Source organism: Aotus nancymaae, unplaced genomic scaffold (assembly GCF_030222135.1).
Source record: "Aotus nancymaae isolate 86718 unplaced genomic scaffold, 86718_ANA_hifiasm-v0.15.2.pri h1tg000015l_0, whole genome shotgun sequence".
NCBI classification, from domain to species: domain Eukaryota; kingdom Metazoa; phylum Chordata; class Mammalia; order Primates; family Aotidae; genus Aotus; species Aotus nancymaae.
This window is the reverse complement of record NW_026988426.1, coordinates 18,020,855-18,046,312: the sequence shown is the minus strand read 5'-3', so window position 1 is coordinate 18,046,312 and position 25,458 is coordinate 18,020,855. Positions and strand designations below refer to the sequence as shown.

The 25,458-nt window shown below is 46.0% G+C and overlaps 1 protein-coding gene across 4 annotated transcripts in view; it reads right to left on the bottom strand.

The window, feature by feature from the left end:
- The window catches only part of WWC1 (WW and C2 domain containing 1), a 182,773-nt gene that overhangs the window by 18,313 nt on the left and 139,002 nt on the right, over positions 1-25,458 (bottom strand). For all 4 annotated transcript variants that reach the window (XM_021672218.2, XM_021672219.2, XM_021672220.2 and 1 more), the window contains 5 exons: positions 24,991-25,077; positions 23,782-23,974; positions 13,608-13,760; positions 10,635-10,726; positions 1,621-1,750 (listed from right to left, as the gene is read on the bottom strand). In XM_021672218.2, the coding sequence (XP_021527893.2) occupies positions 1,621-1,750; positions 10,635-10,726; positions 13,608-13,760; positions 23,782-23,974; positions 24,991-25,077 (655 nt within the window). The remainder of the gene's footprint in view (positions 1-1,620; positions 1,751-10,634; positions 10,727-13,607; positions 13,761-23,781; positions 23,975-24,990; positions 25,078-25,458) is intronic.

The window sequence follows — 25,458 nt, the reverse complement described above, 5'->3', positions numbered from 1 at the left end:
GAGCCTCAGCTACCCACCAGAGACCACTCAGCTGCCCCTCCTCTGTCCTGCCACCTCACCTTTCCCCACAGACACGACCAGGACTTCCTCGGCGTTAGCCCTGTTAGATGAGCTCAGCCTGGTGCAGCCAGGACAGTACCCAAGGCCCGGAGTGCCAACTCCCACCCCTGTGGCACATGTGGTTGGGGGCTGGTGGGAGCACACTCAGTACATCAGAGGCAGATGACTTCATTCCTCTTAAGCCTCCATTTTCTCATCTCTAAAATGGGCACAATAATACCAACCTTGCAGATAGGCTCTAAAAATGGATTTCCTTATGTGGGTCTACACGTCACACTCACAAAACTTATAAACCGGGCCGGGTGCAGTGGCTCATGCCTGTAATCCCAGCACTTTGGGAGGCTAAGGCAGGTGGATCATTAGGTCAGGAGTTCGAGACCAGCCTGGCCAACGTGGTAAAACCCCATACCTACTAAAAATACAAAAATTAGCCAGGTGTGGTGGTGTGCACCTGTAATCCCAGCTACTTGGGAGGCTGAGGCAGGCGAATCGCTTGAACCCAGGAGCTGGAGGTTGCAGTGAGCTGAGACTGCACCATTGCACTCCAGCCTGGGCGACAGAATGAGGCTTTGTCTCAATAAATAAATAAATAAATAAATAAATAAATAAATAAATAAATAAAAAACACACAAAAAACTTATAAACCAAGCACATTTTGAAAAACCACATGCAAGGCTTCTACAGCCCTGGCAAAGAACTATCGTTGCTTTCATCGAATTCTGAAGGCAATCAGCAAATCTTGTTTTTAAAACCAACCCATCAGGTTTTTTACTGCCCATGCACACAGTAGTCATCAGGAGAAGATAAACAAAAACACTTATATGCAGGACCTTTGTCAGCCAAAATACTGCCTTTATATAATTTTTTAAAAGTGCACTCCTTCTGGCTGGAGAAATTGCAAAATGATGCCCCCTTGGTGTGGAGGAGTTAGAACGAGGGCCCAGGTTCTACTGCACCTGCCGTGGCCGGGTACCTTTGTGCGGTGCTCCAGCTGCAGCCTCGCTCAAACATGGCAGGTGCTCTAGCTCCAGAAGTCCTGGAGCCAGCTCTCTCTGGAGAGTGAATACTGCCATATGTAACATGTAACCCTAGTGCAATAGGGAAGCAGGGAGCAATGGGAATCTGGCCTTTTTCCTATCGCACTGTGGGCAGACACACATGAAGAAATACATTTTTAGAGCCTATCTGCAAGGTTGGTATTACTGTGCCCATTTTAGACATGAGAAAATGGAGGCTTAAGAGAGATGAAGTCATCTGCCTAAGACTACACAGCCAGGGAGCAGCAGAGCCAGAATATGAACCCAAACCCATCTGACTGCAAGGCTTGAGGTCTGTCCACAGAAGGCAGGGAAAGTGAAGAGGGCAGAAGAAAAGAGATGAGTGAGTTGACCTCTCCTGGTTTACTCTCACCAGAATGATCCAAAGGTCACTCCATTGTAAGGGCTTGTGCCCTGATGCTGGAGGCCAAGATTTAGTTCTGAGCCTTTTCTGACTGCTTCAGCACAAGGATCGAAGGCTCTTTCCCCACGACAGCCCTTCCATGCCCCCAGATCTTCCTACCTTTAATGCTGGGTACCCATCCATATCAGGTGAGGCTTTCTCGGTGAAAACGTCCTCTTCTCCCTCCTCCTCCACCTCCTCCTCCTCTTCCTCGGCCACTGCCTCATTCTCACTGGTCTCCTCGTACCTCCTGTGATGACAAAGCACTTAGGTTACCGACCCAGAAGCTGTTCTGCCTCTGTTCACCTGCCTTTAAATACATCCAGGGCAGGGCTTCCAATCCTTCTGATGATTGAGGACACATTAGAAATTTTTTGGGGGGCTGGGAGCAGTGGCTCACGCCTGTAATCCCAGAACTTTGGGAGGCCAAGGCAGGCGGATCACCTGAGGTCAGGAGTTCAAAACCAGCCTGGCCAACATGGTGAAATCCCATCTCTATTAAAAATACAAAAATTAGCCGGGCGTGGTGGTGCGCACCTGGAATCCCCGCTACTTGGGAGGCTGAGGCAGGAGAATTGCTTAAACCTCGGAGGTAGAGGTTGCAGTGAGCCAAGATCATGCCACTGCACTCCAGCCTGGGCAACAAGAGTGAAACGCTGTCTCAAAAAAACATTTTTTTTTTAAGTGAGGCATAATTTGTTTCCAACAAAATGCATTTTCAGTGAATAGTCTGTTGAGTTTTGGCCAATGTATTCACCTGTGTAATCACTACTGCATTTGAGATGTAGAATGTTCCATTTCCCCCAGAATTCCTTCCTACCTTTCCCAGTTTAATCTCGCTCCAGGCAGCCACCAATAAGCTGTCATTATAGATTAGATTTGATTTTTCTAGAGTTTCATGCAAATGGAATCAGACAATATATGCTGTTTCATCTCTGATTTCTCTATGTCTGCATAACATTTCTGAAGTTCATCTGCAATGCTCTATGCATCAGCGGTTCATTCCTTTTTTTTTCCTTTGAATCAGAGTCTCACTTTGTCACGCAGGCTGGAGTGCAGTGGGATCATCTTGGCTCACTGCAGCCTCCACCAGTGGGCTCAAGTGATCTTCCTGCCTCAGCCTCCTGAGTTGTTGGGATTTCAGGTGTGTGCCACCACACCTGACTAATTTTTCTATTTTTTGTAGAGACAGAGTTTCACCATGTTGCCCAGGCTGGTCTCGAACTCCTGGGTTCAAGCGATCCACACGCCTTGGTCCTCCCAAAGTGTTGGGATTATAGGCATGAGCCACTATGCCCAGACAGTTCGCTCCTTTTTATCATTAATATTCCATTGGACGGATATATTATAATGTGTTTAGATCTGTTCACCTGCTTTTAAATGCACCCAGGGTAGGGCTTCCAAACCTCGGAATGAGGCAATGATTGAGAAAGAGGAGGAGATAGAGGAGGAGGAGGAAGAGGGAGAGAAGGAGAGTTTAGTTGACGAACATTTGGATTATTTACATTTCTGAGCAAATATGAATAAAGCTTCTTGTACATTCATGTGCAAGTCTATGTACGGATATAGATTTTAATTTCTGTTGGATGTTGGTAGGGTTGCCAAAATAAAACATTACATACTAGGTGGCTTAAACAAAGGAAATTGCTGTCTGGCAGTTCTGGAGGCTGGAAATCCATGCTCAAGGTGTCAGCAGGTTTGGTTTGACCTCAGGCCTCTCTCCTTGGCTAGCGGATGGCTGCCTTCTCGCCGTGTGCTCACACTGTGTTTCCTCTGTGCATGCGCATCCCTGGTGTCTCTCTGTGTGTCCACATATCCTCGAATGAGGTCCCACCCCAACTTTAATGGCCTCATGCTAACTTAACTACCTCTTTAAAAGCCGTATCTCCAAATACAGTCACATTCTGAGGTACCGGGGGTTAGAGTATCAATGTATGAATTTTGGGGGGGGACACAAATCAGCCCCTAACAGATAATAGAATTACTGGGTCATACAGTAAGTATAAATTTACCCTTTTAAGACACAGACAGGCCGGGCGCGGTGGCTCACACCTGTAATCCCAGCACTTTGGGAGGCTGAGGCAGGTGGATCACCTGAGGTTAGGAGTTCAAGACCAGCCTGGCCAACATGGTGAAACCCTGTCTCTACTAAAAATACAAAAATTAGCTGGGCGTGGTGTGGGCACCTGTAATCCCAGCTACTCGGGAGACTGAGGCTGGAGAATCGCTTAAATCCAGGAGTCAGAGGTTGCAGTGAGCTGCGATCATACCACCACACTACAGCCAAGGTAACAGAGTGAGACTCTCTAATAAAAAAAAAAAAAAAAGAAAAAAAGATACCGATGAATGGTTCCTTCAAAGTGATTCTGCCATTTTATGTTTCCCCTGAGCAACGTTTTCAGAGTTCTAGTTCCTCACTACACTTGGTGTTGTTTGTCTTTACAGTTAGTCACTCTCCTGGGTGTGTATTTGCATCTTATTGGGTTTTAATTTGCATTTTCTTCTTTTTTCTTTGTTTTTAGAGACAGCGTCTTGTTGTGTCGCCCAGGCTGAGGCTGGAGTGCCAAGGCGTGATCATAGCTCACTGTCGCCTCGAACTGTTGGGCTCAGGTGATTGATCCTCCCGCCTCAGCCTCCCAAGTAGCTAGTACTACAGGCACGTACCACCATGCCTGGCTAATTTTTTAGATCCTTTGCAGAGATGGGGTTTTATTTTGTTGCCCAGGCTGATCTTGAACTCCTGGCCTCAAGAAATCCTTCCGCCTCAGCTTCCCAAAGTGTGAGGATTATAGATATGAACCACTGAGCCTGGCCTAATTTGCATTTTCTTGTTGAAAAACTCTTCATGCATTTATGACCATCTTCTTTGGTGAAGTTTCTGCTAGAATCTCCAGCCCCTTAAAAATCAGGTTGTCTTATTATTGAGTTGTAAGAGATCGTAATTTATTTGAGCTATGAGTCCTTTGGCAGGCATGTGTACTGCATGATTTTCTCTAAGTCTGTGGCTTGCCTTTTCATTTTCTAAGTGGTGTCTTCCAAAGATCATAAGCTTTTGATTATGGTAAAGCCCAATTTATTGAGTTTTTTTTCTTTTACAGTTTGTGCTTTCTATGGCCTAAGAAATCTTTGCCTACCCCAAAGTTGCAAAGAGATTCTTTTTCATACTTTCAGAACTTCTGTAATTTCAGTTTTTATGTGTAGCTCTATAACTCATTTCAGAGTTTTTTTTTTTTTTTTTTCTGGAGACAGAGTCTCCCTCTGTCACCAGGCTGGAGTGCAGTGGCGTGATCTCAGCTCACTGCAACCTCTGCTTCCTGGGTTCAAGCGATTCTCCTGCCTCAGCTTCCTGAGTAGCTGGGATTACAGGCACATGCTGCCATGCCCAGCTAATTTTTGTATTTTTAGTAGAGACGGGGTTGTACCATGTTGGCCAGGATGGTCTTGATTGCCTGACCTCATGATCTACCTACCTCAGCCTCCCAAAGTGCTGGGATTACAGGCTTTAGCCACCGCATCCGGCCACAGATTAATTTTTATACATGATGTAAGTGTCCAAGTGTATTTTTTTTCCGAATGAATATCTACTTGTTCCAACACCATTTGCTGAAGAGACTTTTGGTGATAGTCCTTAAAACTCTCCATTTCCTTTGGATTCCAAGGTTGGAAGGATTCAGTGTGACAAATAGACTGCATTTGTTAAATAGTAATTTATCTCTATTCCCATCTTGACTTCTGAAAGACATACAGAACTGCCAGGCTTCTGATCAGCATGAGACAGTGTTATCATACTAAGCCAAAAGAATCCCAGCCAAAAGCAGAGAATCTGACATCCAGCTAGCTGGCTCGGCAAGAGTGTGGGGAAACACAAAATCTCCCTGAGGATTTTCCCAATGGGGAGAATACATTTTTGGATCTCTACTCACAACTCTGCAATTAAAACGTCTTCTGTACTTAGATGAGGACTGCTGCTGTGGAGGGGCCTTGGCTCTCCTCCTTGGCCCCAGAGGCCTCTCTATCTACAAATAAAAGAGCTGTCGGCCCGGGGCGGTCTGTAATCCTAGCGCTTTGGGAGGCCGAGGTGGGTGGATCACCTGAGGTCAGGAGTTCAAGACCAGCCTGGCCATCATGGTGGAACCCCATCTTTAAAAAATAAAATAAAATAAAATAAAATAAAGCTATTGGCCGGGCGCAGTGGCTCACACGTGTAATCCCAGAGCTTTGGGAGGCTGAGGCAGGCAAATCACCTGAGGTCGGGAGTTTGACCAGCCTGACCAACATGGAGAAACCCTGTCTCTACTAAAACTACAAAATTAGCTGGGTGTGGTGGTGCATGCCTGTAATCCCAGCTACTTGGGAGGCTGAGGCAGGAGAAAAGCCTAAACCCAGGAGGTGGAGGTTGTGGTGAGCTGAGATGGTGTCATTGCAATTGCACTCCAGCCTGGGCAACAAGAGTGAAACTCCATCTCAAAAAAAAAAAAAAAAAAAAAAGAGCTGTTAAACATGAAAACACATGGGGAGCCCCTCCACAAAGGCCTCTGCAGAAGCCACATTGACCAGTATTTATTGAGGGCTCAGTAAGCTCCACTCCAGGTCCTAGGCCTCCCAACAGTGCTCAAACAGATTATCTCCATTTCACAGATTTAAAAAGTGAGGGGCAGAGGCCTGACAGGCCTTGTCCTGTGCGGCAGGCTACGTGATAGAGCCAGGTTTGCAAAACAGGTTTGTCTAGATCCACTGAGCGCTCAACCATTATGGGAGTCTCTTCTATTTAACTGTGAATCTGATCTAAACATTCCAAGACGGAAAAAAAAAAAAAAACACCCAACTTAATTGTAAAGAGAAAAATAATTAAAATCAACAATATCTTTTCACCCACTGGAGTGGCAAAACAAAACAAAACAAATCTGGTAATACCAAGTGCCGGTGAAGGTACAGAAACAAGCGTACCCCTGCGGGAAGCGTAAAGGAGAGCAGCCAATTTACATTCTGAAGGCAATTCCGCCTTGTCTGTTAACATAAAAAATGTACATATGCTTAATTAAGTTATAGCAGTTTGATTAGAGTAAGTGTCACAGAGGGTGTAGGTTGGGGTACTCTTAATCATTGCTGATGGGAGCATTTATTAATAAAATCTTATTTGAGAACTACTCTATGATGTCTACTAAAATATAAAAAACACACGCCCTGGGATCCAGCAATGCCACTTCTCAGCATCTGCCCTAGACAAATACAAGTCCCCAAGGAGGGCAAATATGAAGATTTTTTCCTCTAGCATTGTTTGGTGTTATATTCTCCTGTATTTTCTAACACTCTTAGTTTTATTTTGCTTGTGAATCTTAAAAGAAAGAAAAATCCAGTCTTCTGATTATATGACTCAAAGACATATAAAAAAATAAATTAAAAGAGGGAGTACCAGTGGCACACCAGGTTTCGAGTGCTGAGGAAGGACTATAAATTGAAACAAAAACACACCGACAGTCTTTTGGAAACCAGAACTCACGACTCCAGAGCTGAGCAGGCACGGCAAGGCCAGTTAACCTCCCAGAACCAATAGAACCTTCCAGTTTTGGGGGAGGGGGCTGCAGATGGTTTACCCTACTACAGCAGCTCCAGGATCCCCAGCCCTCTTTGTAGGGCAGCGTCTGGGCGAACTTTGAATGGCAGGGGGTGGGGAGACAGGGGGCCACAAAGGGAGAAGGAACAGAAGGTGGTTGCTAGGAGACGGCTTGAAAAGTCTCAGCACAAGCTTGGAATTTGGTGGAAACCACTGATCTTGTGCCAGGGTTTTGGGAGATAGGTCCCGGGCCTATTTCTGGCATCAGACCTTTGCCTGTGTGATCTGTAGTAGAGTGTGGCACAGCAGTGTGCCAGGGAGAAGGAGAGAGAGGGAGAGAAAGAGAGAGGAAAGGAAAGAGAGAGGGAGATGGCCAGGGGTCGGTGGGGAGAGACAGAGAGAGAGAGAAAGAGAGAGAGAGGAAGAAAAGGAGGGGGAGAGAGTGACTGAGACAATTTAGAGAGAACCCTAAACTAACAAAGGAACATATAAAAATTCCAGGAACCTTGCCATCGGCTTTATCACGTGAAAAAATAGTAAGAGAGAAGAGTAAAACAAGGATCAGCCAACTGTAGCCCATGGGCCAAATCCTGCCTGCTGCTTTGTTTCGGACAGTCTAAGCCATGAATGGTTTTTATATTTTAAAATGGCTGGAAAAAAAATCAAAAGGGGAATACTTGGTGAAAAGGTGCAAATTTCAGTGTCCATAAATGACGTTTCAGCGGAACAGAGACACTGCCGCCGGTTTACATACTGCCTATGGCTGCTTTCACTCTGCAGTAGCAGAGGTGAGGGGATGCAACAGAATTCCCATGGCCCACAAGGCAAACAATATTTACCATCTGGCCCTGTCCAGAAATCATCTGCTGACCCCTGGAGTAAAAGATATTAAGGGAGGGCACCTTCTGAGACTAAATATGTAATTTGGGGATCTAAGAGAATAATAACACAGAAGAGTTATTGAACGCTTCCTCTAGGTCAGGGTCTATGTTAAGTGCTTAACATGCATAATTTTACCGAATTTTGCAAAATACCCCATGACATAGTGGCTGTTTTCTAAGTCTCTATTTCACAGACGAGGAAACGGAAGTTCACAGCCATGATATTCAGCCCAGGCTGCACATTAGAATCACCCAGGGAGCTTTTAAAACTTACTAATGCTCAGTAAAGTCTTACTAATCAGACATAGGATCCCACAAGGAAGTTGGCTGAGCTAGACTCCAGCTCCATATCTGTCTGAATTTAAAGCACATGCACTCAAGACCAACTTCTATTTCCTTCCAAATGGCAAGACTCATAGACTGTGGCCATTTCCTACATGGGATTAACCCTATTTCCAGCCAGCAGTGAGCAATGTTCCTTCTCTTTTTCCTAACAATAATTTTGACCATGTATTGAGGGCCTACTATGTGCTTTGTAGTTGATCTTCATTAGTGCCTTTCCCCTGAGTCTCTTCCAGTCACATTAGTATTATTTCCCCAGTTTTCAGATGAGGCTCAGACAAGGTTACAGCGACTTGCAGAACAGTAATGCAAGGTGCCGGCTTCTGTAGTGCTGGCCACATTCTGCTTCTTGATTTGGTGCTACTTACGGAGGAGTTTTGCTTTCTGAAAATTCACTGAGCTCTAGGCTTAGGTGAATTTTCTGTATTTTACGCTGCAATAAAAAGTTTAAAACATATTTTGCCTAAGGTTGCACAAAACGTGAAGAATCCAGGATTCAAACCCTAGTCTACGTCACTGTTTCTTACAGCATGTGACGAGACCTTTCTCATAATACAAGGAATTAAACAGCACAGATCACAAAGTGAGAAAGCTGTTCCCTTTTCATTTCTTGTTCAGACATTTTGATTACATCAAGGAGAACGTCTCTCTTTGGCAGTAGCATGTCTTCGACATTGCTGAAACACTTGTTAACCTTCTTTTTTAATAACAGGAGAGAAGGCTCAGTCAGGCTTAGCAAGCAATATATCTAGCCAGACTTTAATAATAGTGCTTTATTTTCATTACATTGTGTTGTCCACAGTTACCTTTTGAAGCAGACTTGGCTCTTGGCCTACCCAGTATCCACTTTTTCCCTTAGTAACAAAAATTTAATTTTTTTTACCCAAATAACAGACCTCATTCTCCAGTCTCCCTTGCAGTTAGGCAGGCTGAGTGGCAAAGCCTGGCCAATGAGAAGCAAGCAGAAGTTGCTGTGTGGGACCTTCAGGAATGCTTCTTGGTTAAAAGGTACACAGGCATGCTCTCTTTTGTCTTTCCTCTTTCCTGATGGCTACTGGCGTGATGGCTGGTGATCCAGCAGCCATCTTGGGCTGTAAAGCAGCCTCGGTGATGGAGGTCACATAGGAAAGACAACAAAGCAGACAGAGGAAAGGAGCCCGGATTCCCAGTAACACCATGGGTCTGACAGAAGTGCATAGCCTTGGATTGCTTCCTCCCATTCCTTTTTTTTTAGACAGAATCTCTCTCTGTCACTCAGGCTGGAATGCAGTGGTGCGATCTTGGTTCACTACAACCTCCCCCTCCTGGGTTCAAGCAATTCTCCCTGCCTCAGCCTCCTGAGTAGCTGGGGTTACAGGTGCCCGCCATCATGCCTGGCTAAGTTTTGTATTTTTCAGTAGAGACAGGGTTTCGCCATGTTGGCCAGGCTAGTCTTGAATTCCTGACCTCAGGTGATCTGTCTACATTGGCCTTCCAAAGTGCTGGGATTACAGGTGTGAACTACCACTCCTGACCTCTTCCATTCTTTAAAAAAAAAAAATTTTTTTTTTTAAGAGACGAGGTCTTGCTATGTTGCCCAGGCTGGAGTGCAGTGGTTATTCACAGGCGTGATCCCACGGGAGTTTTGACCTGCTCCATTTCCGACCTGGGCCGGTTCACCCCTCCTTAGGCAACCTGGTGGTCTCCCACTCCTGGGAGGTCACCATATTGATGCCGAACTTAGTGTGAACACCCAGTTCTGGGCGCACTACAGCCCAGAACTCCTGGGCTCAAGCCATCCTCCCACCTCAGCCTCCTGAGTAGCTGGGACTACAGGTACCCGCCAACCCTGGCCTTCAAAAAATTTTTTGAGATGAGGTTTCATTACAGTTTCAAGCAATTCTCCTGCCTCAGCCTCCTGAATAGCTGGGATTACATTCTTCTCCTTAAGTGAAGAAGAAGTAAACTCCTATCTTATTTTTGTCTAATATTTCTGCTCACCATTCCTGGAAGTCAAATGCAATTCCCAAGCACTCTTTAATTTATAGCAAACTACACAAATTTTCCATTTAGAGTAACAAAGTTTCTTTAAATTTTTTTTAGCAAAATAAATGTCACTATATCAAGATAAAGAATAACACTAGGTGTGAACTATCATGGGTGACTCACGGGACACAAAATGGCGAATTCGGACAGAATTCTGGGAACCATCAAACTACGTTGTATGGCCTTTTTGCCTGTAGTGAACCCATGAGGAGAGAGGTTCTCAGTCTTCCCAGTGGAACCCTTCTCTCACCTGCGCTGGTGTTTGGGGATCTCATTACTGGCCTAGGTCCAGGCCAGGGCAGCTTCTGGGGCCCAAGGGCATGCTCACTTACCAGCTGTCTTCCAGTGTCTGTGTGCTGCTCCTGCCCTCCTGCCTCTTCTCCAGCTCCACTGCTGTCTGTTCCAACAGAGCAGACACAGCGTCCTACAGAGACAAAGGCTGCTGGGTCATTGGGTGCAATATGGGTGCCACCCTTCCTGCCAGGAATCAGAGCATCTCAGAGCTGTGACCCTCCCAGTGAACTGATGGTGAAACCAAAGACCAGAGTGGTCAAGCATCTTGCCCAAGGTCACTGATAAACTAGAAAAACAGTCCCTAGTTCCCCCAGCTAGCAGTTCTCCAGAGAACAGCTCCTGTATGTCTGAACCTACTCAGCATTGTGGTGGAAGACAGCCAAGTTTAGCAGTGAAGTAAGAGAGAATTAAGGTCCCTGACTGGAAGGAGATCATAGCATCATCAGACCAATGTGTGAACCATCAATGATGTAACACAATAAGGATAAATAGAGAAGAGACGTAATAGGAGAGATAAGTATTGGCTGTTTGAGACAGTGGAGCAGTGATAAAGCTTGGGAAGTTGCATTCAGGGAGGGCTTCCTGAAAGAGGAACATCTATAATGAGTGGCATCTGTAGTGAAAAGCCCCTGTGACTTGATGAAATTATTTAACCTCTCTGAGACTGTTTCCTCTAATAACTACTAGAAAGGGTTGTTATGAAGATTAATTGAGACTCTATATAAGGAACATAGAAGAGTACCTGGCACATAATGGGCACCCGGTAAATGGCAGCTAATACTAAAGCAAAAAGTGGATCCTGTAGTTTTCTGAGCACGTAGCTAATTTGTAGTTACCCTTGGTAGTTTGGGCCAGAGCCTGAAAAATTCCTAACATTCGCTTGTAAGGAAGGTAAAAGGGAACTAAAATCAACTGAAGGCCTGGTATATACCAGGCACTGTGAAAGATGGTTTATGTGTAGCTTCTTATCTAATCTTTACAACCATCCTGATTGGTGGGGATTATTATGACTTGCTTGAGAAATGGGAAGGAGAGAACTTGTGTGTCTAGGGTTGATGTTCCTGACTCAAGATCATGTTCTAGAAAGGAAAGGAGTTTGCTGGCTCACTGTCTCCCGAGTGAGAGACCTGGGTTTGAGACCTCGCTTTGCTGATGAGATGTAATTTGTTTAGTCTCTCTGAGCCTTGGTAAACTGCACATAATAAACAGAATAGTGCCTGATGCAAAAGGAAGTGCAGAAAATGACGACGATGATGATGATGAAAAAGAAGGTGGGGGTGGGGAGGGGAAGGAGAGGAGGAGGACAAAGGGAAAAAGAAAATAGACTTAATTTATCTATTTGCTACCCTTATCTTTACCTGCATGTCCGAATCCATCCCCTCCATTAAAATTCTAGGCCGTGGCTGTCTAAACTAACCAAGTGCTGACAGACAGGACCATCTCTACACAGAGGGAAGGATCACTGCAGAGAATTACAAGAAAACCTGAATCCAAAACACTCTTTATTTATTTATTTATTTATTTTTCGAGACGGAGTTTCGCTCTTGTTACCCAGGCTGGAGTGCAATGGCGCGATCTCGGCTCACCGCAACCTCCGCCTCCTGGGTTCAGGAAATTCTCCTGCCTCAGCCTCCCGAGTAGCTGGGATTACAGGCACGCGCCACCATGCCCAGCTAATTTTTTTTTGTATTTTTAGTAGAGATGGGGTTTCACCATGTTGATCTCGTGATCCACCCGTCTCGGCCTCCCAAAGTGCTGGGATTATAGGTGTGAGCCACTGCGCCCGGCCAACACTCTCTATTTAACTTTTTGATGTGGTCAGGATCCCACAGGAGTCCAATACCCTATATGTAAGGCTAACTTCACTGCTCATCTGAGTCCTGGCCAGTAGGTGTGGGCTTTCCAAATCGGGGAGACAGTTTAAGGATATTTTAATACGTTAAAGTGTACTGCACTAAAATGAAAACAATACATATATTTTTTACTGAAAATAGGCAAACCAGATTTTCTTTTCTTTTTCTTTTTTGAGGTGGAGTCTTGCTCTGTTGCCCAGGCTGGAGTGCAATGGTGCCATTTTGGCTCACTGCAACCTCTGCCTCCCGGGTTTAGCAATTCTCCTGCCTCAGCCTCCCTAGTAACTAGGATTACAGACAACCGCCACCATGCTCAGCTAACTTTTGCAATTTTAGTAGAGACAGGGTTTCACCATGTTGGCCAGGCTGGTCTCGAACTCCTGATCTCAGGTGATCTGTCTGCCTCAGCCTCCCAAAGTGCTGGGATTACAGGCATGAGCCACCACCCCCGGCCAAGATTTTCAAATAACTAAGTCATAATGGAACAGTTACCAAGCGTTCTCTACATGTATTTCTTCAGAGCATCTTAAAAACTTTGTTTCTTTATATATATATATATACACACACACACATATATTTTGTAGAGACAGGCTTGTCTTGAACTCCTGGCCTCAAGAGATCCTTCTGCCTCGGCCGCCCAAAGTGCTAGGATTACAGGCATGAGGCACCAGGCCCATCCTCATAACAACCTTTTAAGGCTCTTATTAGACATTAAAAGACGGAGGCTCAGAGAAGGGATATGACTGACCTAGCCCTCTGATTCTCTTCCCATGACTTCCTGCTGCCTCTTATAAAAGCCTCCACTCCGGGCCTTGAACAAAGTAGGGGCTCAAGAAAGGTTAATCTTTTACCTTCCAGTTTTCTCCCTCCTTATCCATTTGGTTTGTAAAAAGTCATGAATTAAGGTTTTCATCAGCCAAGTGGTATTAGGTAAAGCAAAGGACAGAAGGAGGAAGTACAGCTGTGGAAGCAAGTTCCGGAAGGGGAGCTGCCTGCCCCTTAGTGGAGACCTCTCCTTCCCTGTTCTCTTCGCCGACTTCCTCCACTCCATTTTTCTCCTCTCGGGATGCCCAACCACCTCCAGTTCTGGGAGAGGCTTTCCCTTCCGACATCCAGGTGCTGCCTTGTGGGAGGGTGGTGCCCCTGGTCCCAGCTCACCGTGCTTGCAGGCCCTGGGGTGGGGGCTGTGGCTCCCACTGGCTTGGGCTCCCTGCTCTGTTTCTTCAAGTATTTGTAGCTGAGGAGGTTGTACCAGCGAGTCGACCTCTCCCCAGACCGGCAGACCTCTGCCAGGCTGATCTGGGCACCTCCCTGTTGGGGATAGAAAAAAGGAGAGCGTAAGCAGGGGGGGGATCAGGTGTCAGGGGAATTTGGCCCCCAAGGACAGTATGGAAAAAACACTACTCCAGATGTGAGGGAGGCATCCTGGCAGGAAGAGAGGCCTAGTTATTGATATTTCCAATAACTCACTTGTTCATTCATTCATTGATTGGTTTAATCATTTGCCAAATCTTTATTGAGGTCTCGAACTCCTTATCTCAGGTGATCTGCCTGCCTCAGCCTCCCAAAGTGCTGGGATTACAGGTGTGAACCACCATGCCCGGCCAAGATCCTATGGTTTTTTTAATTTAAAAAACTATGATAAAAAATCCTTTAGTTTACCATCTTTGCTGCTTTTAAGTGCACAGTTCTGTTAAGCATTACACACATTGTTGTAAAAGAGATCTACTGAACATTCTCATCTTGCAAATCTAAAACTCTACACTTATTAAGCAACAACTTCCTTTATCCCCTTCCCTGCAACCCCGGTAACCACCACTATATTTTCTGTTTCTATGAATTTGATGACTTTGGATAGCTCATATAAGTTGAATCATAGAGTATTTGTCTTTTTGTGACTGGCTTATTGAACTTAACAACGTCCTCAAGGTCTATCTGTGTTGTAGCATGTATTGCAATTTTATTCCTTTTTTGTTGTTGATTTTTTGGAGATAGGGTCTCTCTTTATTGCCCAGGCCTAAGTGCAGTGGTGTGATCATAGCTCACTGTAATCTCAAACTCCTGGGCTAAGAGATCCCCCTTTCTTTTTAAGGCTGAATAATATACCAGTGTAGCATACCATGTGTATGCTACATTTTGCTTATCCATTCATTTGTTGGTGGACATTTGGGTTACTCTACCTCTTCACTATCGTGAGTAGTGCTGCCGTGAACATGGGTGTACAAGTAATTCTTTTTTTTTTTTTTTTTTTTTTAAGACGGGGTTTCACCATGTTGGTCAGGCTGGTCTTGAACTCCCAACCTCAGGTGATCCGCCTGCCTCGGCCTCCCAGAGTGCTGGGATTACAGGCATGAACCACCGCACCCAGCCCAAGTAATTCTTTAAGAACCTGCTTTCAGGCCGGGCACAGTGGCTTACACCTGCAATCCCAGCACTTTGGGAGGCCGAGGCGGGCGGATCACCTGAGGTCGGGAGTTCAAGACCAGCCTGACCAACATGGTGAAACCCCATCTCTACTAAAAATACAAAATTAGCTGGGTATAGTGGCACATGCCTGTAATCCCAACTACTCAGGAGGCTGAGGCAGAACAATCACTTGAACCCAGGAGGTGGAGGTTGTGGTGAGCTGAGATCGCACCATTGCACTCCAGCCTGAGTACAAGAGCGAAACTCCATCTCAAAAAAACATAAAAAACAAAACAAAACAAAAAAACAAAATCTGCTTGAATATATACCCAGAAGTGTAATTGCTGGGTCATATGGTAGTTACATTTTTAATTTTTTATGGAACTACTATACTGTTTTCCTTAACACTTGTTAAAGGAAGTGCTTATAATCCCACCAACAATGCACATGAGTTCCAATTTCTCTCCATTTTCACCAACACTAATTATTTTGTGTGGTTTGTTGCCATCATCCAAATGGGTATGAGGTGGTAATCTCACTGTGGGTTTGATTTGCATTTCTCTGATAATTAGTGATGCTGAACATCTTTTCACATGCGTCTTGGCCATTCGTATATTAATTTTGGAGAAATGTCGATTCAAGTCCTTTGCCCATTTTTAAGTTGGGTTATTTGATTTTTTTGTTATTGAATACCCATTCTGTGTTAGTTACATTAAGCACTAGGTTCTGTGTTAAGTACTGAGGATAATGATGGTCCCCACATGGTTCCACCTTCTGGGAGCCAACACTCTCCCAATGGACTCAGGAACTGAACAAGTAATTAATTCCAAGTGAGGTAGAAAACTGCATATAATTTCTCTCCACTAAATTTGCAAAAGTTAAAAAAATTGACAACAGGTGCCATTGGTGAGATTATAGGGAAACAGGCCCTCTCTCACCTTGCTTGTGGGAATGTAAAATGGCAGAAACCCTGAGGAAGGAATTTAGTCATAACTAGCAAAAATATAAATGCATTTTACCCTTTGACCAAGTAATTCTCCTTGTAGCTGTCTATCCCACAGTACACCTGCAGAAACCTGCACAAGTACAAAATGACCCACAAACAAGAGTCTTCATTCTGACCTTCTTTGTAATAATGAAGGATTTTAAACAACCCAAAGGTCCGGCCAACAGGGAACAGACTGAATGAACTATAATCCATCTATACAATGGAATATTATATAGCCATGTAAAAAAGAGGAAGATCTCTTTATACTGATGCAGAGAGATGGCCAGGCTATACTGTTAAGGAAATAAATAGCACGGTGCAGAAAAGAATATATAATATGCTACCATTTGTGCAAGAAAGAGAGGGGGGATAAATATAACTGTATCTATAGTCTATCTATATATTGCCCCATGTCTGAGGTGTGAGGGGGAGTGAATATGATCATATGTACCCAAGAAATAATGGAAAGATGAAAAAGAAATTAATCAAAGTGGTCACCTATATAGGATAGGTGGTGGGACCGGGGTGGGGAGAGAGCAGGATTTCTCTTCAGTAAACCTTTCCATACAATTTTTCTTTGAATCATGCAAATATAGCTTTTAAAATAAAAACAAACTATAACAAACTAACCTATCTGAATATAAGCTCACAGAGAAGGGAATTATTTCAATTGACTTAATATTTTTACCGTTTTGTTTTCCTTACATCCTTCCTAGAAATGACTACAAACTAATTAATCATTCCTCAGAGGCTTGTTTCAACATGTCCAAAAATGAGCTCTGGCCAAGTTTGGGAAGGTGGTCAGCTCACTTTCCCTAATACACCAGTGTCGGTGGGTGGAAGGGGCAACCCAGACTCTGTGCTGATGGGTGGTAGAAATACCAAATGCCAGTTTGCAAAGTGGACCTGTAGCCAAGTGTATTAATCTGTTCTCATGCTGCTAATAAACATATATCTGAGACTGAGTGATTTATAAAAGAAAAAGGTTGAGTTGACTCAGTTCAGCATGGCTGGGGAAGCCTCAAGAAACTTATAATCATGGCAGAAGGGAAAGCAAACAAGTCCTTCTTCACATGGCAGCAGCAAGGAGAAGTGCCGATCAAAAGTGGGAAAAGCCCCTTATAAAACCATCAGATCTTGTGAGAAGTCACTCATTACAAGAACAGCAGCATGGGGATAACCGTCCCCATGATTCAATTACCTCCCACCAGGTCCCTCCCACAACACGTGGGGATTATGAGGGCTACACTTCAAGATGAGATTTGGGTGGGGACACAGCCAAACCAGATCACCAAGCAATGGCTCAGCAGGGTGCCTAGGACCAGGAGGGGGCTCTGCAGTCCACCTGGGATGCTTCCGATTCTTCCTTCCATCAGGATGCTTGGGAACATGGCAGGGCTGTGCTAGGTCTGGGGCAGTGAAAGGTATTTCTGAAAGCACAGAGTTGAGTAGGGAGAGGAAGCAGGCACGATGATGACACTTCACTTGTTTAGCACCAGCTTCCTCATCTGGAAAACAGGGAAAATAACTCCTACCTACCAGCCTACTGGGAGGATCAGAGTGAATTAAATGCACCCAGAAGAAATGTACATATATACAAATATTTGTCTATTGCTCATTTATTCATTCAGTAACAACTCCCTAAGCCCTTCGCAGACTCTGGAGCCACATAAGCATATAAGACTTGATTCTTCCCCCAAAAGGCTCATGGTTTCCAGGGAGATAGACAGCTGTGCTGGATATTACAGTGTAGAACATGCCAGGCCATGTGTGAGGTACGAGGGGAAGGACCAGGATCACAGCTTTGAGGTGTGGCACCTCCAGCAGATCATTATCAATTCTAATAAGATACATCATTTATCTGGGGCTGACTCACAGGGTGAGCATTGTCTACCCCGCTGTCTACCACCTTACCACATTCGAAGGGTCAATCTACATGAAAACTAAACAAGAAAGGAAGGAATCGAACCTCCAGAAACTGCTTTCAAGCCAATCAACTCATTAAACCGGATGCAATTTTGAGGGCATTTACACATTCATTCATTCATTTATTCAACACACAAAAATCTGCTGAGAAGTCTTATGCTGTTCTGCATGCTGCAGATACAGCAGAATTGAAGGCAGATAAACATTCCTGCCCCATGACCTTATATTCGAGTCTAGGGGAATCAGATAATAACTCAATAGGTAAACTCCATACTGTGTTTCATCGAATCTAAGATGCTATCAATTTAAAAGCGTACCATTATTTTGTGCACCAAGAAAGAGAAATAGTTGCTAATTAAACTATAACCTGTCATCTAGTACAAAGTGCATCTTGATTTCAGAAATAAAATTTAAAGATAACATGTACCCTGGAATCTATGAGGTACAGTGAAATGTTAGGTGGCAAAAAGTGCTGTAGAGAAAAATACCACAGGGAAACGGGCTAAGAGGGGATAAGACAGTAGAGAGGGTAATGGGATTTAAATAGGGCGGAAGGAGGACCTCACTGAGAAGGTGACATTTGAGTAAAGTCCGGAAAGCGGTGAGGGAGCAAGTCTTGCCCGTGGACATCTGGGAGGAGAGAATGCCAGGCAGAGAGCACAGCAAGTGCAAAGGCCTGGAGTAGGGGTGGCATATGTTGGTGTGATCAAGGAACACAAGGCTGGAGGAGGAGTTTTGGGGAGAAAATCCCAGAGGCAAGAAGTGGCCAAATCCCAAGGGGCCTTGGAGGCCAGGCAAAGGACACAGGTGTTGACTCCAGGTGGACATACAGCATCGTGAGGTTTTAGCAGGAGAATGGCATGCACTGATTTACATTTAAATAGGATGAGCCTGGCTACTCTGTTGAAAAAAGAGGAAAGGAAAAAGGACAGAAGCTGGGAGACCAAGTAGGAGGTGGCTGCCATCATCCAGGTAAGGGAAGACAGTGGCTTGGGTCTGGGGATGTGGTGAGAAGTGGAACCTAGGGTTCTTTTAAAGGTGGCACTAAGACGATGGGGTGAGGGAAAGAGAGGGGTCAAGGATGACTGCACGGTGTCTGGCCTGAGCAATGGAGGAATGAGGTTGCCATCGGCTGAGACAGCGGAGATACAGGATGAAAGGTCAGGGGCACTCTTGTGGCCATGTTAATTTGAGGTCCTATTTTACGTGTTAAGTGAAGACATAGAACAGGCAGTGGAGATATGAGATTCGAGAGGGGTGGGGAGGCCCAAGCTGGGGCTCTGCATTTGGGATGGGTTTGCAGCTGGGAGATAAAATGAGACCACCAAGGAAACGAGTAGAAAAGGTAAAGATCAAGGACCCAATCCCAGGCCCTCTGACATAAGGAGGTCAGGGAAATGAGGATGAATCAGCAAAGGAAACCAGGATGCGAGAGGTGAGTGTTCCAGGAGAACACTGGAAGAGTGAGGTAACCAGGAGGCCAAGCAAAGGCAAAGGATGTTGAGGGAGGTGACGTCAGCAACTGCGGCAGGTGCAGCTGGCAGGTCCAGTAGGAAGATGGAGAGCTGGCCTCTGGTCTAGGAACAAGGAGCTCACTGATGAACATGAGGAGCACACCCTTGGTACAAAGCTGAGGGCCAGGCTGGGCATAGTGGCTCATGCCTGTAATCCCAGCACTTTGGGAGGCCGAGGTGGGTGGATCACTTGAGGTCAGAAGTTTGAGACCAGCCTGGTCAACATGGTGAAACCCCATTTCTACTAAAGTGAAAAAATTAGCCAGGCATGGTGGCTTGTGCCTGTAGTCCCAGCTACAGGAGAGGCTTAAGAGGGAGGATCACTTAAGCCCAGAAGGTCAAGTGTGCTGTGAGCCGAGTTCACAGCACTGCACTCCAGCCTGGGCAACAAAGCAAGATCCTCTCTCAAAAAAATTTTTTGTTTGGTTTCGCGCTGAGCATGGGAGAAATAACAGCATGATGATATACTGATAGGAGGTATCCAGTGGAGGAGGGAAAATTAAAGATGGAGAAAAGAGCAGAATGGCTGTTGGAGGGATGTCCTTGTGAGAAAATGGGGGTGGTGGCCTCAGACAGCAGTGAAGAAGGACCATCCTCAGAAGCTAGGGAAATGGCAGAACCTACAAGAACAGCTAGATATGGTGTGGGAGCGCTCTTCTGAGTCCTCCTCTCTTCTCTCCCTGAGAGAAGTATAAATTAGTCATTGTGATGAGTGGGCGAGTCAATGGTCCAGGGAGATACAGTATAATTTCTGGGCAGCATTCAGGGCTCATGGGAAGTGAGTGATCACCATTTCCAAATGACACTATACAGCGTGGTTGTGTGCATTTTTTTTTCCAGTTGCTCATTTGGAGAGGAGAGGGTGGAGAGTTCACTTTGACAGGGCTAGGGTTTTGCCAAGTTAGCATGGCAAAGTGAGAGGGGGCAAAGGAACGGTTTTACTGGTGAACCATGGGATGTAAGTGGGGCGTGAGAAGTGGGTTTCCTCGAGAGAGCCTGGGCTGGGTGGTGTGGAGCTCAGCAGTACAGCAGGGGGCAACTAGGCCCCCCGCAATGCCATGCTAGGGCATTTGGTGGAACTGTTGCCTGTGATATTGGGAAGGCGGGCTGTATATTCCTCCAAAGCTATAATCTGGGTCTGGGGACATGAGAGACACTCACAGTAACCCCCTGAGAAGTAGCATGGTGTGATGGCTACATATAAGGAAGCTGGAGTCTCTGTTCAAATCCAGGCTTTGCCATCTTCTCATTGGATGAACTGGCAGGTTACTTGGGCCTTGATCCCTTATTTTCCTGGGGCCATCGCAAGGATTAAATGAGATACAGCACACAAAGTTCTTAGCCCACTGACAGACAGACAGACTCAGCTCAGTACAGATACTGTTGCTGCCTAGCTGAAAACAGACTGGGGATTCCACACACGCTGCTGCCTGGAGTCTCTGCGTGGGAGTGGACAGGCCCTTTTTCCTCCCATCTCACTTCTTCTCCTCCTCCAGCCACCAAAATACGACAGCCTGACACTCCATGTCCCCACCGTATACGGGAAAGGAGGTTTCCCATTGGCCACAGGCAAAGACCAGCCACGGTGAGATGAGCGCTTTGGCTGCTGCCATGGCAACCAGCAATGACCAGCCTTCAATTAGGAAGGAGGAATAAAAGGCATCCAATTAGGAGAAGAAAATAGGATTGAGCCTCTTCTGGCTTAGAAATGCCCAGGGCCAGGGGAATGCTTCGCTGGAGGAGCCCAGGCTTGCCAACCCCTTCAAGTCACCACCCCCACCTCTGGGCTTCAGGGAGCCATGTGCTGGCAGAGACAACACAGAGGCGCCGACGTGTGTGAACTTCAGAGGTGGACCTGCCGGGGTTCAAATACGGCTTCTGCCACTTTCTAACTGTGTGATCTAGGAAAGGCCTTTCACCTGTTTGTGCCTCAGTTTCTCCACTGGAATATGCTACCTATTTTGCAAGCAAGGTTGGAGTGAGGATCAGTAGAGATAATGGGCTGAGTGTAGTGGCTCATGCCTGTAATCCCAGCACTTTGGGAGGCCGAGGCGGGTGGATCACCTGAGGTCAGGAGTTCAAGATCAGCCTGACTAACATGGTGAAACTCTGCCTCTACTAAAAATCAAAAACAAGCCGGGCATGGTGGTGCGTGCCTGTAGTCTCAGCTACTCGGGAGTCTGAGGCAGGGGAATCGCTTGAACCAGGGAGGTGAAAGTTGCACTGAGCTGAGTGAGATAGCACCACTGCACTCCAGAGACTGAGAGCGAGACTCAGTCTAAAATAAAAAAAAATAAAAAAACAGAGATAATGCATATGAAGAGTTTAGCTCAGTGCCTGCCATATAAACTGCATCCTACTGATATTAACTACTGCATTACTGTCAGGAACAACAACATAAATGGTAGTGATGTTGCTTTGTACCCAGCGAAGGAGGAGAGATGGGAACTGATATCCAGTGAGCACGAAGTACAGACACTTTGCAGCTCTGCATTCTTGCTACACAAAGTGTGATCTAGGAACCAGCAGCATTGGCCTCACCTGGGAGCTTGTTAGAAATGCAGAATCTCAGGTTTCGCTCCAGACCTGCTGAATCAGAATCTGCATTTTAGCCAGAGCTCCGGGGAATTCATGTGCATGGCACAGTTTGAAGCGCTGCTGTAGCACCTCATTTAGTTTTCAGAGAACCACCTCCAGGAAGTCAGTATGAGCCGGATTTTACAGATAAGGGAACTGACCGAGAATTGAAGATTCTGAGGAGGCCTGGCTGGAAGGGCAAGCCTGGTGTCAGCCCCAGGCCACAATCCAAGGATATGGCCCCACAATGCCATGACAGAGAAGGCTTTTACAGCACAAGCAGATGAAGGCAAGGATGGAGAGCAAAGAGATTCCCTACTCCGGGCAAAGGCCTGTGATTTACAGCAAGGGAAAGGTGGTGAGCCCTCTGAGGAGGCAGTGAGAGGATCCACAATCCAGCTTCCAGACACAGAGGCAGGAGAGGCTCGGAGAGGTGTATACATCTTGTTTTTCTCCTTTGCACATATCTCACATTTTCCTCCACTACTTCAACCCATCCATTTCCAAAACGGCCCTCCTCACAGTTTGTTTACAAGTTAGCCATCAATGCTGGCGCCTTGTCTATTTGGTTCCCCGTTTGAATCCCCAGCCCCAGACACAGGGGTGGGACACAAGCTCCCAGTACAGATCTGAGCATGAGTAGAGCAACCTCCTAGTTATAACGCCCATGCTTGGGCTCCCTCCTTTGTGCCCACAGTTGAGTTGTCATTAAAATACTCTAACACTAAATGGCATCAGGGTTAATGAAGGCCTTTACTTCTTTTAACTCACTTGTACATCACAAGCCCCTGAGTTAGCTGTTCTGTAAGTCCCCCTTCTACAGATGGGAAAGCTGAATATCTGTCTGCACTTGGGTCTGCCTGTCTCTAAGGGGACAGTTTCTTAGGAAACGGTGTACCTGGGGCTACTTCATCTCCAGTCCTGACTCCTGCCAGTGCAGTGAGGAGATGGAAGCCAGAGGAGGTCCATTTCAGGGAGGAGTCTAGCAATGGCCTCAATCAACGAGAACCCACTGTGTGTCAGATGCTTGAATAGGTGCTTGACAGGTGCTATCTCAATCCTTACAAAGATTCTTCTAGTGGGCACGACAGAGACATTATCATTCGCATTTTATGGACAAGAAAAATGAGAATCAGAGATGTTAAGTAACTTGTCCAAGGTCATCCAGCTATAGAGCAAGTGGTAAAGGTGGGATGTGAATGCCTATGTGTTTATTTTCATTATTCTGTGCTACTTTTTTTTTTTTTTGACACAGGGTTCTGCTGTTGCCCAGGCCAGAATGTTGTGGCATGATCAGCTCACTGCAGCCTTGAACTCCTAGGCTCAAGAGATCCTCCCATCTCAGCCTCCAGAGTAGCTAGGACTACCCACGTACCATCATGCCCGGCTAATTTTATTTTTGTAGAGATGGGGTCTTGCTGTGTTTCCCAGGCTGCTCTTGAACTCCTGCGCTTGAGTGATCCTCCAGCCTTGGCCTCCCAAAGGGCTGGGATTCTAGGTAAAATCCACCACGCAGCTGTGGTCTGTGCTTCTTAGCTCGTCTCTCATGCCTATAGTAAAGCTGTGGTTTGAAGCGCTGATATAGCACCTCAGCTTTACTATAGTAAACAACAGCTTTACTACACGCATGAGAGATTAGGTAAGAAGCACAGACTATAGCTGTGGCTAGCATTTTCCAGGTTCTGGCAGTTTTAAAAGGCACTTTTGGTCCATTACTCTTCCTCTTGTGAAAAGAGCTCCTTCTCTCCCACCCTAAGTCTGAGAACAACATTCACCTGTGGAAGCATCTCTGCCTAGAATCCAAGATGAGCCTGACAGATAGCACAACCTGCGTCTCCTTCGAGCCTTCTTCCTGAAGCTCAGGGTGGACCAATCCCCATAAACATGGAAGGCCAGACAGGCAGACAGACATGGCCCTTACCAGGCACTCTTCCAGATGGCTCTTGTCGGTGGTACAGACATCGACTCTTAAGGTCTTCTGGTGAAGGGCTGGATAGGACATGGATACCCAGAACACCTCATTGAACACTAGAGTATCTGAGGCATCCAGGGGCCGGGTCCGGAACAGGCAGGTGGTGCTTTCAGAGCAAGGAAGGACAGCGACGCGGATATTCCTAGAAGGAGACAGAACCACAGGAAATCTTGGGTCAGCCCAGGTCTGGGGCTAAACAGCTGCTGAAATCCCTGAGCAAACCACAGAGGATGAGAGTTTGAAGAACTGAGAAATCTGCGGAATCAGGCCCCTATTCACTGGAAGGGACTTAGACGAATCGAACAAAATTCCAGATGCATTTATCTTTGGGTCCAGACCCCTCACTTCTAGGCATTATCCCACAGATACCCCTGCATGAGTACCAGTGAGATATAGAGAAGGCTATTCAGCCTGGCACCGTCTGTGTGGGCAAAAGACTGAAAATGACCCAAGCATCCCATCTTGTCTTCCTTCTGTTTTGTCCACCTTCCTGCCCTTCCTTCTTCCCACATGTGCCGCCCTCACAGGCTGGCTGGGTGTAGACCACAGACACATCGGTTCCTGTTGCCACCCTCCAGGCCTTACGGTCTAGTTAAGAAGAAAACTCATAGGCAGATGAGTGCAATAAAGGATAAACCCATCTACCATAGGAAGAGCCCACATTCGGACAGAGCATGTGTTTGCCATCTATCAGCATCAAGGTAACACGCAGTCACATCCCTCCAAGAGAAGCACAGTGATTGGTGTTGACTCTTGGAAACAGAAGACCCATCTCTCTCTGCAAGAAACACTTGAGCTTAGGAGAAGATAGACTGTGACCATTCTCCACGAGGCTCAAAGTCTGGGAGGGTAGGGCCCAGGAAGGACCTGCTCACCACCCCATACCTAGAGCTGGCATGCAGCAGGTGTTCAGCATGTAATGGGACAGGAATTCACAGTCAACTAGAATGCGTGTCTTTACAGCTGGTGTGCTTGCCACTGTGCCTGTATTCACATGCATTTACATCACGTGACATTTAGCATCACAGTCACATGCATTACAAACCCACAGTGCCTTGACAAGCCCATGAGTGGATCAGGACAGGGCAGAAAACTGACCCCCAGGGGTGACTCCGGAGGGTGAGAGTATGATATACACACGTCCAGCTACATACTCACACTTTCTGGTCCTGTTGCTGCAACAGAGCAGAAAGGTTACTCAGCTGGATGATTAATATTGCAAATTGCTTATTCTTCTCATCATACCTGAAATGAAAAGGGGCATACCTATTAGGAATACACTCATCACTCTCGCTCCTGCTCTCTGTTAAAAGTCACAGGACGTGGCTGTTGGCTGCTTTGGGGACTGTGGTGAGCTCGAGAGCACAGGCCCAGTGCTTTGCTGCCATGCAGGGATGTAGTTCAAAGAACTGCCAGTTCTTTGAAAAAAAATTTTTTTTTTGAGACAGGGTCTCACTCTATCATCGAGGCTGGAGTACAGTGGCATGATCAGGGCTCATGGTAGCCTCGACCTCGCGGGCTCAGGTGATCCTCCCACCTCAGCCTCCAAAGTAGCTGGGACTACAGGTGTGCACCACCATGCCCAGTTAATTTTTTGTATTTTTAGTAGAGATGGGGTTTCATCAT